This window comes from Leuciscus leuciscus (assembly GCF_965113295.1).
Source record: "Leuciscus leuciscus genome assembly, chromosome: 19".
NCBI classification, from domain to species: domain Eukaryota; kingdom Metazoa; phylum Chordata; class Actinopteri; order Cypriniformes; family Leuciscidae; genus Leuciscus; species Leuciscus leuciscus.
In genome coordinates this window covers 6,300,198-6,317,787 of record NC_138743.1, presented here as the reverse complement: position 1 = coordinate 6,317,787, position 17,590 = coordinate 6,300,198, and the positions used below count along the sequence as shown (strand labels likewise).

The 17,590-nt window shown below is 37.4% G+C and overlaps 1 protein-coding gene across 2 annotated transcripts; it reads right to left on the bottom strand.

Annotated features, from left to right (window-relative positions):
• Positions 1-4,966: 4,966 nt before the first annotated feature.
• gpatch2 (G patch domain containing 2) lies at positions 4,967-17,568 on the bottom strand. 2 transcript variants are annotated; one of them, XM_082148070.1, is made up of 10 exons: positions 17,426-17,568; positions 15,531-16,253; positions 13,236-13,300; positions 12,976-13,149; positions 12,228-12,274; positions 12,088-12,143; positions 10,350-10,383; positions 10,141-10,205; positions 9,828-9,916; positions 4,967-6,903 (listed from the first exon to the last, which is right to left on the bottom strand). In XM_082148070.1, the coding sequence occupies exons 1-10, from the start codon at positions 17,473-17,475 to the stop codon at positions 6,734-6,736; spliced, it is 1,473 nt and encodes a 490-aa protein (XP_082004196.1). In that variant the 5' UTR covers positions 17,476-17,568; the 3' UTR covers positions 4,967-6,733. The 2 variants fall into 2 exon arrangements, with proteins under 2 accessions (XP_082004196.1, XP_082004197.1); XM_082148071.1 differs by having other exon boundaries at positions 15,534-16,253.
• Positions 17,569-17,590: the final 22 nt, after the last annotated feature.

Below are 17,590 nucleotides of genomic sequence, written 5' to 3'. Positions count from 1 at the left end.
TAGACAAAGTGTTTTATTCTCTAACCAACCTCCAGAACTAATTATATAGCCTACGCTTACTAAAAGCATTACCATAGCCTACATGGTATCATCAGATGGTAATACCATGGCACTTTAAACTGTAGGCCTACTCATGGTAAATGATACCCATCACACTTGCAAAAAAAGTGTTGTCTGAAGGGCACAAACACATTTCCACTACATAAACAATATTCCAATGGACCTTTTTCACAGACTAATCCACCCAAATCCTGCAAAGTTTTATATTATATATATTTTTAATGTATGTACATTTATAAAACTACCATTTGTATTATATTAGGCTATACCTTTGCATCAAATTACAAAAAACTATAAAGCTGTGAGGGTGTGAGGCTGTGGGAGTGATGGTCAAGTTTACCGTTATCATCTCTCTCTTCTTTTTCCTCTTTTGAAAGTTGTGAAACCACTATTGTGGACGTTTCTATTTGTTTTTGTTTTTGCTATTTGAGCAAATGGGAACACGAAAAATATAATGTAGTCTTTCATTCACCACTATAGAAGTTCACCAAACTATGACGACTTCCGCTTCCGAGAAACGTGGGAAAAAATTTGAAATAAAGAAGACACACCTGCACAGGTGGGCTAATTCCTTTAGTTTAGTTTAGAGCTTTATTAATCCCCTTGGGGCAGTTCATTCAGACTATGTGCTCCAAGATTGTAGACGATTTTTGTTCTTCATAGACAGTGAAGAAAACCAGCATATAAAAGAAAAAGACAAAACACTTTCAACAAATGAATTGTAAATACACAGTAAATAATCTTTGATATGATTTTTTTTAATCAGTATTCGGATCAAGCTTCAACGTGTTATCAAAAATCTTCCCTAAATACTTATATTCCCCTGCTTTCACCTGTGTCCCATTACTAATCACAGCTTGAAGTGCAAGTGCTTTCTTACTAAAATTAATGAGCATCTCTTTAGTCTTTGAGACATTCAAATCCAGTTTCATACTGATACACCAAGAAAAAAACCACAGCCCATATTCCTGGTCTAAATGTGAACGCAAAGAAAGAAGAACAGTATCATCTGCATATTTTACCAAATAAGTCTCACCTTGGGAACTCTGATAATCATTTGTGTGTAAAAAAAAGTGTGTTCACTTGTGGTGAACCAAAAGTTGGATGAAACCCAATTAACCATAACCCTTAGTTGTCTATCTGTCTAAAATGTTTATAAAACTAGACCATGATTACAATTAAATTAGTTTTTCCCTAAAATGGCAGGTTGCCGAGTAAACGTCCCACTATTTTCCAACGCGATATGCAAACTGCAGCGGATTGAAAAATGAACATTATGCTTTTTGATATCTTTTTCAAATTCTTTTTGCATTTATTGAGATTTTCTCAATAATGGAGAAACTCCACTAAGCTGCTCAGCACAGTGATTCAGTGCTCTCTTAAAAATAAAAATAAGGTTCTTTATCGATGGTTCCATGAAGAACCTTCAACATTCATGGAATCTTTACATTCCACAAAAGGTTCTTTATAGTGGAAAAGGGTTCTCAAGATGTTCTTCATACGGTTGACTGAGAGATTCTTTGTGGAACTGAAAACAGTGCAAATGCATTGATGCTAAAACATCCATTTGGAACCTTTGTTTTTAAGAGTGTGCCTCGGCGTGGCTTTCAACTCTCTCTCTCTCAGTATATTAAAACGATTCAATGAAAAAAAATATTTTTTAATTAATCCTCAGCAAACATTCAAGAAACAATAAGGTGTTTATGTGAGATCATGGCGTTTGAAAGGAGAAAGCCTTCATTATGCAGGAGGTAAACACACCGTGTTTTCAGTGGTATTACTGGAGAAAGCCTCTGTCCACTCGTGTGCCGAGGGCAAACACACACTGAGCTGGGACACAAAGGGAGATCTCAACGCTCTCTGTGTCCAAGTCCGACGTTTACTTGATTCTGCAACTCTCTCACCATCATCATTGTCACTGCAGATTTGAAGAGCAGGAAACGCTCCTCATTAAACATCCTCCTCGTCCCTCCGGATCACAATACACCCATCTCAGATCATGATGAAACATTTCACACAGAGCAAATATCACTGCTGGTGTCTTTTAAAAGAGCTTTATAAGCCAGAGAGTAGCATGCGCTCACGTGATTATATCCCTTAACTAGTTTAACCAGCAAGACTCTTGGTCAACAAGCATCATTAGAAAGATTCTAGCATGATATTTCAATAACACTTTACAATAAGGTCCCATTAGTAAATGTAAATACATAGTGAGTAATATCTAAAAGTGTTTGTTAATCTATTTTCATTGTTAGTTCATGCTAACTGATGTAGTGGCATCAGTTAGAATGGAATCATGGAACAAATGGAACAAATGGAACAAATGGAACAAATGGAACACATGGAACACATGGAACATGAAACAAATGGAATCATATTGTAAAGTGGTACCAATATTTCTAATGCTATTGAATTTCTATATGGCTATGCTGGTCCACTGTTTTATTTTATTTATGCGTTTTATTGTCCTTTTTAGTTCTGTTTCGCTCTCTTATTTTTGTTCTTACTGTTTATGGCATTGTATGATTATATGTTTTCTATAAAGACCTTTGTAAACACGCTATACTGTTCAAAGGTTTGGGGTCTTTTTTCATGTTTTTGAATCGAGTCTCTTCGGCTCACTAAGGCTGCATTTATTTGATCAAACATACAGTAAAACAGTGATATTGTGAAATATTACAATTTAAAAGAATTGTTTTCTGTTTTAATATATATATTCAAATGTAATTTATTCCTGTGATGCAAAGCTGAATTTTCAGCATCATTACTCCAGTCTTCAGTGTCACACAGACTATTTCACATAGCAGAAAACACAGTTCACACAGTAACATTCAACCCTTTGAAAGCCCTAACCTGGCCAGTCCTGTGATTAGTTATCCTCTAAAGCACTCAATGCATCAATTTAATAGATCAAGAAAGTGCTTTCCAGTTTTGTGCAATATGCATCAGGTGTGAATGTACTTTACGGTCACATCTGACTTAAATGTGTTAGCACAACTCGTGGTATTATGAATGAGTCTGGATGTGTGTGTATGGCAGTTGTTACCTGTGTGCCGAGTGTTACGTAATTCAGGTCTCAAAGTGATGAGCTGAGCAGGATTACATGCTGGATTTCCTCTGACCGAGACAATTCACATCTCGCTTGTCTCACGCTCGTCTGTGTATGAGAGAGAGAGAGACACACACACACACACACAGAGAGAGAGAGAATTTATGACAGCATTTTTAGAGCATATCTTATGGACTTTTAGGCCTTAAAAATAAAATGCAATACTTTTTAAACACATCATTGGTCTTGACCTCATCTCTATTAAACAAAATCAAACAAGTCAATTTTGACACAATTGATCATCAATTGAATTGCGTGTATAAAAAATATACATCTTATGTATCTGAAATACATCCTAAATGCATTAATGTTCCTTATTTTGAACATAGACTTGAAAATGCATAACCAAATCTAAAGGGTTGTAATTCAACAAGACTATTAATGCAAATTAATGCACTTCAAAAAATAAAAAATAAAAAAGAGAGAGAAAGTGTTAAAAAGTTCAAGTTTACTGTAAAGCAAATGGACTTTACTAAACATTATTGGTTACACTTTATTTTAAGGTGTCATTGTTACAGTGTAATTATACATGTAAGTACGAAGTAATATTAATTAACTACATGTACTTACTATAGGGTTAGGGTAGGATTAGGTTGAGGGTTAGTTGCATAATTATGCATAATTTACTGTTATTATGTTAAGTACATGTAACATATGTAACAAGGACACTGTAAAATAAAGTGTTACCACATTATTTTATACAAAACACATATTTCAAAATAATTTGTAATATAATAATCAAACCAAATTTGAAGTTGACATCACAAAAATAGCGATTTTTATTTATATTTTTAGCTGGTTCTGTCAATATTATCAATATGGTCTCAGACCTTTCTAATGATGCTAGTTTTGTCAAGATTAGATTCTAAAATAGTGCAGTAAATTGTTTAATATGAAACATGACACCGCCCACTAGGGGGAGGAGCCTCTTAAAGGATTAAAGTACCGTTTCAAAACACGAATTTTTAATGTTTCGAATTATACCTTATTCATGATGATTACTAAAATCTGAATGGGAAAAAGGCAATAAAAGTGCGGCAAGTTAACAGTAGGTAAAAAAAAGAGAAACATTTCTTAAATTTGTGACGCCCAAACACATCACACTTTCTATAGTAAATTATGTCATTCTGTTTATCTATTATTTGTGGCATTGACTGCATACTTCAGAGCTAATCAGGATTCTTGTGATGCTTTGAGTAAATCTTCAACATATCAGTTGCTGAGCAGAAAAGAGAGACATATTGAGTCCATTGGTATAATTTTCTGCTAGATTGCAGAGTTATAATTACTCTAGAGATCCGCTGTACTGATGAGAGGATATTAGTATTGATCTACCCACTGACAGTCTTCACAATAAACACACAGAATATGAAATAACTACCGTTAAACATCCCCTGAAGACAATCAACATGATCACTGAGTTTTCTCTTAATAAAGTTATTCATTTACTCACCCTCATGCTCTTCTAAACACGAAGGACTTTCTTTCTTCCGTTGGAACAACAAAAGAGACGTTTAACAGAAGGTCCGAGCTGCTCTTTCTAGTAAAACCATGACCACTTTTTTTGGAGGAAGCCAACAATTTAATGTTGCAAAACAATACGTATTAAATAATAATAAAAAATATTAAATAATTAATAAAATAATTAAGTAAAAATTAAACTTTACAAATTTAATTAATGAATTTGAACTATAGAATCCTGAGATGAACTGAAATGTGTTGAAAATATTAAGCATGTTGAATGACTGTGAAATTTAATCTGATGGAGGATCATTGGAAAGATTCAAAGATTCAACCTTGAGCAGAGAGCGCTTTAATACTGATCTACAGTATATGAACATACAGAACACACACATCAAGACCATATCACCCCGTTCCCAAAATGCAAATTGGCAAAAACGACAAAAAGACCAAAGTAAACAAATGAAGCATGTTTGGGAGTTTGGCATGTAGTACAGATCACAGGAAGAGACTGACATGTTCCTCATTCACATCAACAACGACTTGATAACGGTTCATTCTGAGTGCAAACATGGTTCAAAAATACAACATGTTTCCAAAACCATTAAAAAAAAAACACTTATCATTCAGGGCGGTACAAACACCAGAAAGGAAGTGATGTCACATTCAGCCCAAAGAGATAATAGCATCTCCAATCATCTGGGATTGTTCCTAAGAGGCATTGAAGTGTTAACCCAACAATGACTTAATCTTCACCTTGTGACAATCAGAAATGACAGTCGTCAGTAGCAAGTGTGTCACATCCTTGAATAGTTCATTCCATCTGAACTAAGCCAATTCAGTCAATTAATCTAATTCATTACTCAAACTCTGCTGAGAAATACGTGCATTTCACAGAATTCCAAATGAAACACAATGGAAAGGAACAGAATGGACCCCGAACCCTCATATAATACCACCATTAAAACGCACGTCGTGTAAAAGAGCAGCGGTCGCTTGCTTCAGTCGGCATCTTTTCAGCATTTCATACGTGCAGAACTGCTTACACGAGTGTGATTGGCTGAGGTATTGACATTCATTATTAGTGCATGATATTTGCACAAACGTCAAAAAACAGGATGAAAAAAAATAAATATTTTTTTTTATTATAAATTAATGTAAAAAAAAAAAAAAAACGACTAAAAACCAAATGATATCATTCATGAGTGACATCAGATACACAAATATCAAATGAATAGAGACATGACGATTTGGACTGTTCTAATCTGCTAAAACAGGTCTTCATTAATATTTAAAAATTATTTTCGAAAAAAGAAACTAATATTTAGCTAATTTCCGCTGGTATTCACCGAGAGCTGAGGTTTGGCGGTTGGTTTAGTAATTAACATCACTGATAACGACCCACGGGCTCGTTTAAATACTTGTGCAGGGAGTTGAATTAAAAATCAACATCAAAATAAAGAAATAATACATTATATTTTGCATAAAGAAAATGAAGGCTTTTAGAATCTTTTTCTTTTTTTTTCTTCATTGAAACATTTTCATGACAATTAAGCACATTTATTTCCCAAATTCTCGTTACAGTAATGCAAACAAATATTTTGTCATCATTGTACTGAATATAGAAAATACTCATTCTGACAAAAAAAAAATATATATATATGTATTACCATAACAAGCATGTTGAGGATAAATGTGCTTAATTGACATGAAAATAATGTCAAAAAGTCAACAAAAAAAATTGTTATGCAAAATATAATTTTTCCTATGAAATTCTTCCTATTCTGTCGGATGGAAAATTCTTGACTGTTCATGACATGCATCATGTTTTACCTGGAGTTAACTGAAATGGTGCTGTTGATGAGTCAGGGTGTGTGTGTGTGTGTGTGTGTGTGTGTGGGCAGTGAGGCAGCTCTAGAGTCAGTCCTTGTCTGGGCCAATGCAGGTGTACTATTTCGTTGGATTCTGTCCATCCTCGTTCCCTACATCTACTGGTCTGTCAGCTCAGTGCTGCCTCCTGCTGGCTGGCTGCTGTTCACTCTGAGGTTTAACGGAGAGAAAGACGATTTCTCGGATTTTGCTCTCTCTGTTCTTGGCTCGAGCTCAGTTGAAGCCCAGTCCGGCTCCCTTCGGCCTCTGAGACGCACGGATCGGCTCAGTGATGCCTCTGCCGTCGGGGCCCAGGCCCGACCCTGGAGTCCAGCCCATACTCTGCAGCATCCGGTTCCCCACGTTTGACTCCGGGAGAGGAGAAGCGCTCTCGCCCACTATGCCTGAGAGACACAGAGAAAAGGATAATCTGCATTAAGCAGTAAAGCTCGCTGATCCTTGTAATGCTTGATGAGTGGAAAGAGTCCACAAGTCAGATCTGTAGATCAACCCTGATCTGCATCAAGGCCTGAAATGCATTCAAAAACACACTAAATATATAAAAATGTGCATAAGGGTAACATAACATGAGAATTAAGATTTTAGGTTATCGTCTGCCGCGTTTTTTAGGCTGAAACATTTTTTGTCACATCCAGCAAACATCTCCTCACTATCCGGTAGCTGCCTGTCCCCTGAACACACTGTAAAAACACACGGTCTCTGTAGACAGCCCAGGCTCCACAAACGGCAACAAAAACAAACTGGGCAAACCTGGACCACGAAACATAACAAACAGTGTTCCAGCCAATAACCGACAAGAATGATTTGGGGGGGGGGGGGTGTTAGTGTGCGTGCACATGAAGGGGGGTGTGGGGAGTGGAGGAGAGAGAAGCATGAAGAGTGAAGTTAGCTAAAGGAGAGATGTGCTGGACAACGACAACGACTAACGTTAGCATTATATTCTCTTGAATTTTCATATGGCCGACACACGACCAAAGAGACGACGTTCCGATGAACAAATAGCAAAGAAGAGGGAAAAGGAGAAAGAACGCGCAAAGTCCCGAATTTACATTGGAAAACCTGTTTCGGGAAGCACGGAAGGGAGGGGGAGTGGACGGGATGAGGAGGAGGGAGGGTCGAGCTAGCCTCCGTTTTGTTTGACAATACTTCGAACGTCAACAAGAAGTGATGTCACCCAACATCGCTTAGAGCACCTTTAAAGTTTACATACATATATATATATATGTGAATCACACAAACACGTCCAGGGTGCATTTCACCCCAAAAATTCAAAGGGCAAAATCACATAAAATTATAATACAATATAAAATTATGTTATAATATAAAATAATATCAAAATGAAATATTATAATATATGATAGAATTTTTGTATTGTATTGTGATTTTCATGAAAATCAAGCACAATTACACCTTTCCCATAATGCATCTGGAAGTTTTACTTCCAGTTTATATTTATATATATATATATATATATATATATATAAATAATTTCTCACAACCAGAAGTGTGTATTAAGAATAAAATCTGATTCCATGCTGTTGTTATGCTGATTCCATAGCTTACATTAACTAACAACAAACAAAACTTGTACAGCATTTATAAATCTTGATTAATGTTAATTTTTACATGAATGCATTTTTAACATCTCAGTTTGTGTAAATTGACAGTAGTTTATGTGTTATGAACAAACAAAAATGAACAATAGAAACAAAAATAGTAACAAACTTACTTTTTTGTTTTAGTGTTCATGTTACACATATTACTGCAATTAATTATCTTAATTATAAGAACTACGTATAATTATAAGCAGCTCCAAAACATGCCATAACTAGCATATTTAGTTGATCAGAATTACTGTTCTAATTTATGCAAATGCACAGCAGCATGAACACTAAAATATAGTGTGTCCAAAAATGTTGGTCATTTTAAGTTCATGCTCTTAACCTAAATGTTGACGAACTGAACCTGAATGTAAAGTATTAGCATGTAAAGGGTGACTAAAGTAGAGAATGAGAGAGACATAATCCTGATGATACATGTCAAGTTTCCTGCTCCTCATAAACGCTAAATAGTTTCGGAGAAATGCATAATCTCAGCTCTGTGACCTCTGACCCCCGGGGACCGCAGGCATGTGCTTTGCGTCACAGATCAGGGCAGGAAATGATGGAGTTTAATGAGGAAATGAGATCAGCACTGATCTGTCTGCTCAGCTGCCAATCCAATCACATAACCAGCACATAATCAGAGTTTACTGTTACCACGGCGAAAAGCCTCCGACTCTTCCTGATGATGCATGCTGGGAATTAACTGGACAATGGGTCGCATGTTTCCATGAACCGTTTGTGTTAAAGGGATAGTTCACTTTGAAATAAATTTTTGGTATGTTTTAGCTTACCTCAAGGGCATCCAAGATGTAGGTGTCTTTGTTTCCGCAGTAGTTTCAATTTTGATATTTTTAGGTCAAACCGTTCTTGTCTGTCAGTCATATAATGCAGGTCTATGGTCATTATCTCAAAGAGCATGCACAGAGTCCAAATTAAAACAATTCCCTGTCGTCCAAATTAAACAATTCCCCATCGTAAGTACACATTGATGGCCTAAGACACGAAACGAGCGGCTTGTGTGAGAAAACGAACAGTATTTATATAGTTTTTACCTCTTATACACAGCCATGTCCGAGTGATCTGATCTGACGTGTACGCAGACTGGTGCATAGATATATACACACTAGATGTCGCCTTGTCTACGGCAGTTCATTGGAACGAATGTCTTTAAGGCGACATCTAGTGTAAAGTAAATTATTTACACGTCAGATCAGATCACTCGGACATGGCTGTGTATAAGAGGTAAAAACGATATAAATACTGTTCGTTTTCTCACACAAACCACTCGTTTCGTGTCTTAGGCCATCAATGTGTACTTACGATGGGGAATTGTTTAATTTGGACGATGGGGAATTGTTTTAATTTGGACTCTGTGCATGCTCTTTGAGATAATGACCATAGACCTGCATTATATGACTGACAGACAAGAACGGTTTGACCTAAAAATATCAAAATTGAAACTACTGCGGAAAAAAAAACACCTACATCTTGGATGCCCTTGAGGTAAGCTAAAACATACCAAAAATAAATTTCAAAGTGAACTATCCCTTTAAAGAAGAACTCATCATTTGCATGTAGTATTCAGCATGTGGGTCTGATGTCTCTTTAGAGGAACTTTTATAATGCGATGTGTGTGTGTGGTGTGTGTGTGTGTGTGTGTGTGTGTGTGTGTGTGTGTGTGTGTGTGTGTGTGTGTGTGTTACCTGAGGCTGACGGAGCTCCGACAGGTGCAGCTTTCCGTCGTCTCTTTATATCTCCAGTACACAAAGAGCCAAGATGACCACTTGTCTGTCTGCAGAGAGAGAGAGATAGAGTTTAAGATGGTTACTTGCTTAATTATGATTATGATTAGGTGATTATGCTAAAATTACATATTTTGAAAATCGACAACTTGGTTTGTGTATGGCAAAATGGCACAGAAGAGCTAACTGAGGCCCTGACCGGTTAGCTACAGCCTTGTAAACAGACTTCAGTATAACATATTATTACATTATTATAAATGCTATGTATTTTTACCTGCTGGCAGTCTTAAGAGCGCAGCTTTTCCTGTGGCTTCTGTCGCTACGAGAATCCCAAAGCAACTGAACATTCACAAAGTTGCATGTCAAACGTAAAGACTTCACACATACCGCATTAGTTTATTACACACATACAGGCATACAGTAAATAAAGCATAGATTTATCTAAAGAGAGAGAAATATTTGAACATAGTGAGCAGATCTTACTTGGTCTCTTCTAGTCCCGGAGCTGAACCACGAGCTGCAGAGGACGACACACAAATATGAGTACATTCACATTTATATAATATTTACACTACTTTTAAAAAGTTTTAGATCGGTTAAATAAAAAATAAAGGTTGCATTTATTTGATCCAAAATACAGCAAAAACAGTAATATTGTGAAATATTATTGCAATTTAAAATAACTTCTCTATTTAAATATATTTTAAAATGCTATTTATTCCTGTGTTGTGAACAATTTTCAAGATTCTTTGATTTTATAAATGTCTTTACAGTCACTTTTGATCAATTTAATTTAAGCTGAATAAAAGTCTTTTTTCAACAAAAAAAAAAATCTAGAATAAAAAAATCGTACAGATCTAAAACTTTTGAACGCCACTGTATATAATAATACAATGTTATTTTTGCTTTGTAAATGACTTTTTACTTTGTAAAAAAAAGTGTAAAAAAATAACCATTAAATTAAATATATTTGAGTTTAATACTTTTAATAAAATAAAAAATTATAAAAAACTAATTACTTTTTACTTTTTAAAATAACCATTAAATTAAATAAATGTAATAATGTAAAATGTATTTACATGTGGTAATACCTATTTTATTCAGGCAATCCAGAAAACTAAGTACTTTCTAAATGAAAGGTGCTTCATCAAATCTGATTACTTTTGCTTTTATTTATAAAAAAAGAATGGATACAAATGAAAAAAATGAAAATAATCATCACATTATTCATAACAAATGAACAAGTCACAGCTTCACACTATGTGAAGACACTTGAACTAAAAAAAAATCTAAACACTAAAACTAAAGCCAGGGCCAGATTTAAAGCTGTAGTAAACATTGACACGCGCCACTCTGTATTTTCACAGTGCTCCATGTGTCTTCATCCCTCCCACATTTGTAACAATGTTAAAAAAAATATATATATATATATTTATTGCAGTCCTGCCCAATGAAAGCAGCATGGACATATACACAGTGTAAAGGCCAATTCACAGTGCACCACAACACGGCGACAGATGGCCACAGACAGGCACTTTGTTGAGTTTTGTCAGATCAGTGTGTTACCCGGCATTGCTCGGCTTTCGTTGCCACTGCTTGAACATGTTGACGGGTCGTGGAATGTCTGAGGCCTGTTTACACCTGGTATTAAGACGCATCTTTGAATCTAATGGACGGAATAAGCTGGCGCAATTTACATATGAACACGACCGGACAAAACAGAAACACACAGAGAGCCTCAGCTTTAGTTCTGCTCTGACATTCACAAGACCAGCCGAACGCTGTGAGTGTGTGTTAGAAATCAGTGGTGAGAGAACATTGAGCTTGGTACATTTTTCATCTTCAAACCAAACTTGGGTCTCCAGCTAAAGTTTAAATCCCGTCTGGCTAGAGCTCTTCCCGTAATGTTTGCGCATTAGGTCAGTAGACGGTCTTTTGTGGCTGTTTGAACACATTCGATCACATGATCTTTTACACTACGAAAGCAATCCGGGCAAATGTGTTTTCAAATTCCTCTGGAAGTGGTTGAAAGTGGACGAGCTCAAAACGTTTTAGACCCCGTTTACGCCTGTATTTAGTGTCGTCCACTTGTGATCCGATCGACCAAAACGCATCTTAATACCAGGTGTAAACGGCCTCACTGGTTGACATTTCTGCCCGTTGTCATACAGCCAATCCCTATGTTAGGCTGTCAAATACCTTTAAGCCAATCAGGACTTACTTCTGAGGATCCTGGGATAATCTGGGTAATCTATCAGGAATTCCTTGAGAGGTTCCCTGTTAGGAAAGAGAATGAAACGTATCACATATACATATATAAATATCAAATAGTAAGTTCCTATTTTAGACAAGCGCACATACCTGTGACTGCTGAAGACAGGCCTGTCGCGCGAGCCGGGCGTGAAACCCTGAAAAACAAGCCTTTGTTAAAAACTTTCAGAGAGAAGACCTAACAATCAGTGTATGTGATCAAAATTTGACCTTCTTAGAACATACACCATATTTTTTACTTTTATTACTGTGCATTTTTGTTTTATTATGTTTGGTTTAGTATGCAAGGCTACTGGGCACTGCAGGTTCTGTCTTAGACAGTAAGATGAAGATGTATGATGATGTATGGGTTATGTGGTCCTCCTTGTGTCTCCATTATGGGTTGTATAGCACTGTCCTCTGGTGGACACATATGTGAACTACAACTCATGCTAAAGTTTGTGAGGCACTGATTACACCTGATATTAAGGTGCATTTTGGTCAATCGGATCACAAGTGGACGACACTAAATACAGGTGTAAACGGGGTCTGGCTGTCAGAGCAGAAACTAAAGCTCTCTGTGTGTTTTTCGGTTTTCTCCGGTCGTGTTCATGTGTAAATTGCGTGAGCTTATTTCATCCATTAGATCAAAAGATCTGAAAAGCTCATACATTTACCCGCTCATAGACCCTCCCCTCGAAGAAATCAGGACAGAAGTGATTGAAAGTGGACAAAAGAGACAGATTAAAACACCAGGTGTAAACGGTAATGTGTCTCCCTCGTCTACTTGTGATCCGATCGACCAAAACGCATCGTAATACCAGGAGTAAACGGGGCCTAAGAGCATTTAAACACACACCTCTTTGAGTGCCCTGTGACATTAACGGGAACGCTCCGGTCAGGATGCTGTTGAACATGGGGTCATTGAGGTCGAGTTCGTTGGAATCTCTTTCCCACCACGGCACAACTCCCGCAATTCCACAAGCCCCGCCCGGCTCGCCCTCGTAGAACCAATCGCTCTGCTCATCGTCCCCTGAAACACAACACATGCTGAACATACGCTCTGTGTTCATGCTATACATGATATATGGTGATTGTGTAATGTATGAATATACACACCTTGCCTTCCCTCGTCATTCGTGTACAGACCCCCATCACTGCTGTTACTCACGCTGCTCGTCTCACTGCAAACACACACATGTCGTTTTAAGCCTTTTGCGTAAAAGAGAGAATCTGACAAAAAAAATGTGCACTAACAATATGAAGCCTATTTTTACGACCAATAAAGGGATACTCCACTTTTTTGGGAAAAAGGCTCATTTTACAACTCCCCCAGAGTTAAACAGTTGAGTTTTACCATTCAGCCGATCTCCGGGTCTGGCGGTACCACTTTTAGCATAGCTTAGCATAGATCATTGAATCGGACAGGACCATTAGCATCTCTCTCTAAAGAATGACCAAAGAGTTTCGATATTTTTCCTATTTAAAACGTGACTCTTCTGTAGTTACATCGTGTACTAAGACCGACGGAAAATGAAAAGTTGCAATTTTCTAGGCTGATATGGCTATACTCTCATTCCTGCGTAATAATCAAGAAACTTTGCTGCCGTACCATGAGTCCAGCAGGCGTAATGATATGACGCAGCGCCTGAAAATAGTCCCCAGCTCGGTAACTTCCAACGTGACCGGGACTAAGTTTGTCTAACCTATTAGACCTATTTTCAGGTGCTGCGTCATATCATTACGCCTGCTGGACTCATGGTACGGCAGCCAAGTTTCTTGATTATTACGCAGGAATGAGAGTATAGTTCCTAGCCATATCAGCCTAGAAAATCGCAACTTTTCATTTTCTGTCGGTCTTAGTACACGATGTAACTACAGAAGAGTCAAGTTTTAAATAGGAAAAATATCGAAACTCTTTGGTCATTTTTTTGAGAGAGATGCTAATGGTCCTGTCCGATTCAATGATCTATGCTAAGCTATGCTAAAAGTGGTACCGCCAGACCCGGAGATCGGCTGAATGGATTCGAAAATGGTAAAACTCCACTGTTTAACTCTGGGGGAGTTGTAAAATGAGCCTATTTCCAAAAAAAGTGGAGTATCCCTTTAAAGGGTTAGTTCACCCAAAAATCTAAATGATCACATAATTCACTCACCCTCAAGCCATCCTAGGTGTATATGACTTTCTTTTTTCAGTCACACACAATCGGAGTTATATTTAAAAATATCCTTTTCCAAGCTTTATAACGGGAGTGAATAGTAACAGATTTTGAAGCCCAAAAAAGCTCATCCATCCATCATAAAAGTAATCCATAATAAAGGCCTTCTGAAGCAAAGTGATACATTTTTGTAAGAAAAATATCAATATTTATAACTTCGATAATGGCCGTACGCGAGTCTTGTTCCGGTGGACGAGTGACCTCTGACCCGACGCAGTGATTATAGTCTGTAAGGTTAAAAATATGGATATTTCTCTTACAGAAAAGGCCTTTATACGGCCATGGAGCCGTATGGATTACTTTTATGATGGATGGATACGCTTTTTTGGTCTTCAAAAAAAGGTGCCATTCACTCCCATTATAAAGCTTGGAAGAGTCAGGATATTTATTTTAATATAACTATGATTGTGTTCGGCTGAAAGAAGAAAGTCATACACACTTAGGATGGCTTGAGGGTGGGTAAATTATAGGATAATTTTTTTTTGGGGGGGGGGGTGAACTAACACTTTAGGATTGTTAGCACTGTGATTATTTTCATAATAATTCAGTATTGCAGTGATATATTAGTGTAATAAAATTATTAATTTTAGTTTATCATTTTAAATCAATTGTTTTGCTTTATTATTTGAATTAAAATCAGAAAATTTAAGGCAGTAAAATATGACCATTATATAATTTAAATAATATGCAAATTTAAATAATATGCCATTGTTGTTGTGTTTTTGTTTTTTTTCCATTATGCATTTTTGCGCATTGTGGTAATTGGGAGAATTGGGGTGTATAACTGTCAAAAATAATGTCACCATGAAAAAAAAAAAAAAATCATATTTTTGGAAACAGGATTTCATATTTTTCTTATTTTGGTTTTGGGTTGAAATTTGACCTGGCCATGTTCCTGACAGATTTCATGAGATTCAGCCTTATGACTACATTATGCTGATGTGAGTAGCTGTAATTATTATATTCAGTGGATTTAATAAAGGATGTTATTAATAATGTCTCTGGTATATAAAAGATCTGCTACAAAACTAGAGGTCTAGTCCTGATCCGGATGACGGAGGAGTGTTTGCAGGCCACGATCAGAAACATATCAAGAAAATAGTCTAAGAGCTAGAAAAGCAGCAAAAATCTCTCTTGTTCTGAGAGACAGAGAAACAGGAAGAGGAGGGGCTACACAGAAAAGAAGATCACTAACCACCTGTCACTCATGTCCTCATCTGAGCCTTTCTGCTCCTCAAATTCCATCTTATCTTTGGCCGTATGTCCCGCCTCCTCGCTCTCCACCACCACGCCTTCATCCGCCGCGTCCTGTGCGAGTCTCTGCGCCGTAAACTTCCTTTTCTTCACCCTGTTTTTGTTCACGTCACTCCCTTTGGCTTCCGGACTAAACCCCGCCCCTCTGCTGCTTCCTACTGCTGGTGCTCTGGGAGGCGGAGCCAGCATGGTGGCGACATCTAGTGGCGGATCCACAGCCATGCGCTTGACTTTCCGACGCCTCCGTAAACTTCGGGTTCCCAAACCGTCCGCTCCGCTCAAGTCTTCCAGCCAAATCGGCCTCTTCCCCCTCCCGGAGTCGGCGGTGAGGGGCGTCCGCCGCTTCGCCCCGAGCTGCTCGTCCGAGTCGCTGTTGTTGTTGTCACGGGTGTGAGCGCCCCCTGCTGTAGACGAACGATAGTCTTTCTGCTCCTCCAGGCTGGATTCGGAGCCTTCGCTCAGGTGGCAGGTGTCCCACGGCGGGTGGGGGTTATCGGACCGGCGCTTCCGGCCACGACGCTTGCGGGCCTGCCGTTTCAACAGGCAACCGACGGCCAGGGCGTGATCTCCGCCGTCTCCAAACCCTCCACGGGCTTGTTCTGAGCTCTCCTCCAGAGCCGACACCAGATCATGAACCAGCTCGTCCATCGTCCGCCGAAAGTGCCTGATGAGAATGAGTGATGCAAGTTGAATTAGGTGAAACATTCGGAAAAGACAAACACAAATGAGATGATAACTGGATAAGGATTTTAAAATATAATTGTCAATTAGTCAATTAAATATTTGAGAGCTTAACGGCATAAAGATTCCATGATTTCTGAATCATTGCCATATCATGTAATAGCCACATAATGGTTTATTAATGTCTATTATAAATCACTATCTTGTCTATTTTTTACTAATTTATTTACTTTATAAATTTTTTAGGTTTTTGGGGGGGATTGTCACCAGGTCATGCACGAGCTCATCCATGAAAGTGCCTGATCAAAATGAGTGAAATTAGGTTAAAATTAGAAAATGAAACCCCTAATGAAAAAAAAATCCATTTGTCCATAAAGGAATTTATAGAGATTGTACTTAAGATAGCAATTTAAACAGCAGAAGAAAAAAATATTAATATTAATGTATATATATATATATATATATATTTATTCACATATTCAAATATTAAATGCCATGTCACATAATGATATATTAATTTCTACTACTTTCCTATTATTTATTTTATTAATTTTATGATTTGCCCATTATTTATTTTAAGAATGTCCATGATTTTTATTCATGTATTTATTTTATTAATTTATTCAGGCCCAGAAATCACAATTTTTACTGTTATTTCCAGGTTTTGAATGACTGGGGGAATATTTAAAGTCAATATTTCAGGATTTATATTTTCCACGGTTGGTGGTGATGACACCATAGTATTGCCTTCTTTATGACCATACATAATGGTGATAGAAACACGGTGACATTTTTTTAATAAGGGCTGGATTTATAATTAGTCACGATAATCAATCAATTGATCGACGATTTCAAGCTATACCTCTAAAAAGCACACCACAGTATTAGCCCAGTAATACAAAGTACTGGTACAAAGGTCCAGTGATTGTACCAGACGGTAATACCATGGTACTAGTTGTAATGAATGATTACCATATTCATGAACTGTGGTATATAAGAATACCATTGTAAATTGTCAAAAGCTACATGATAATACAACGGCAGTTTAAGTTTATTGTGAGTGTGAGATCAGGTCAGAAATACACACATCATGATCGGCTCTAAAAAAGACAGAATGATGGCAAAACACATGCAGTCCCGCAGTGAGACACATACCAGCCGGTTCCCGCTTTACCGAAGCTCTTGATCTCGGCGGCGCGGAACATCAAACCCGCAGAACGCGACAAAAACTCACGGGAAAAGATCGAGGCCGCGCTCACATATCATAGCGCCACAACAACAACACCGCACCGGAAATGGACAACGAGACATAAAAGACAC

Excerpts from the sequence above, each read along its gene's own strand:
- gpatch2 (XM_082148070.1), bottom strand. The coding sequence starts at position 17,475 with ATGTTCCGCGCCGCCGAGATCAAGAGCTTCGGTAAAGCGGGAACCGGC. Across the intron at positions 10,384-12,087 it reads TTATCCCAGGATCCTCAGAA|CTCGTGGTTCAGCTCCGGGA; the intron begins GTAAGTCCTGAT and ends CGTCCTCTGCAG. Across the intron at positions 6,904-9,827 it reads CGGAGCTCCGTCAGCCTCAG|GCATAGTGGGCGAGAGCGCT; the intron begins GTAACACACACA and ends TGTGTCTCTCAG.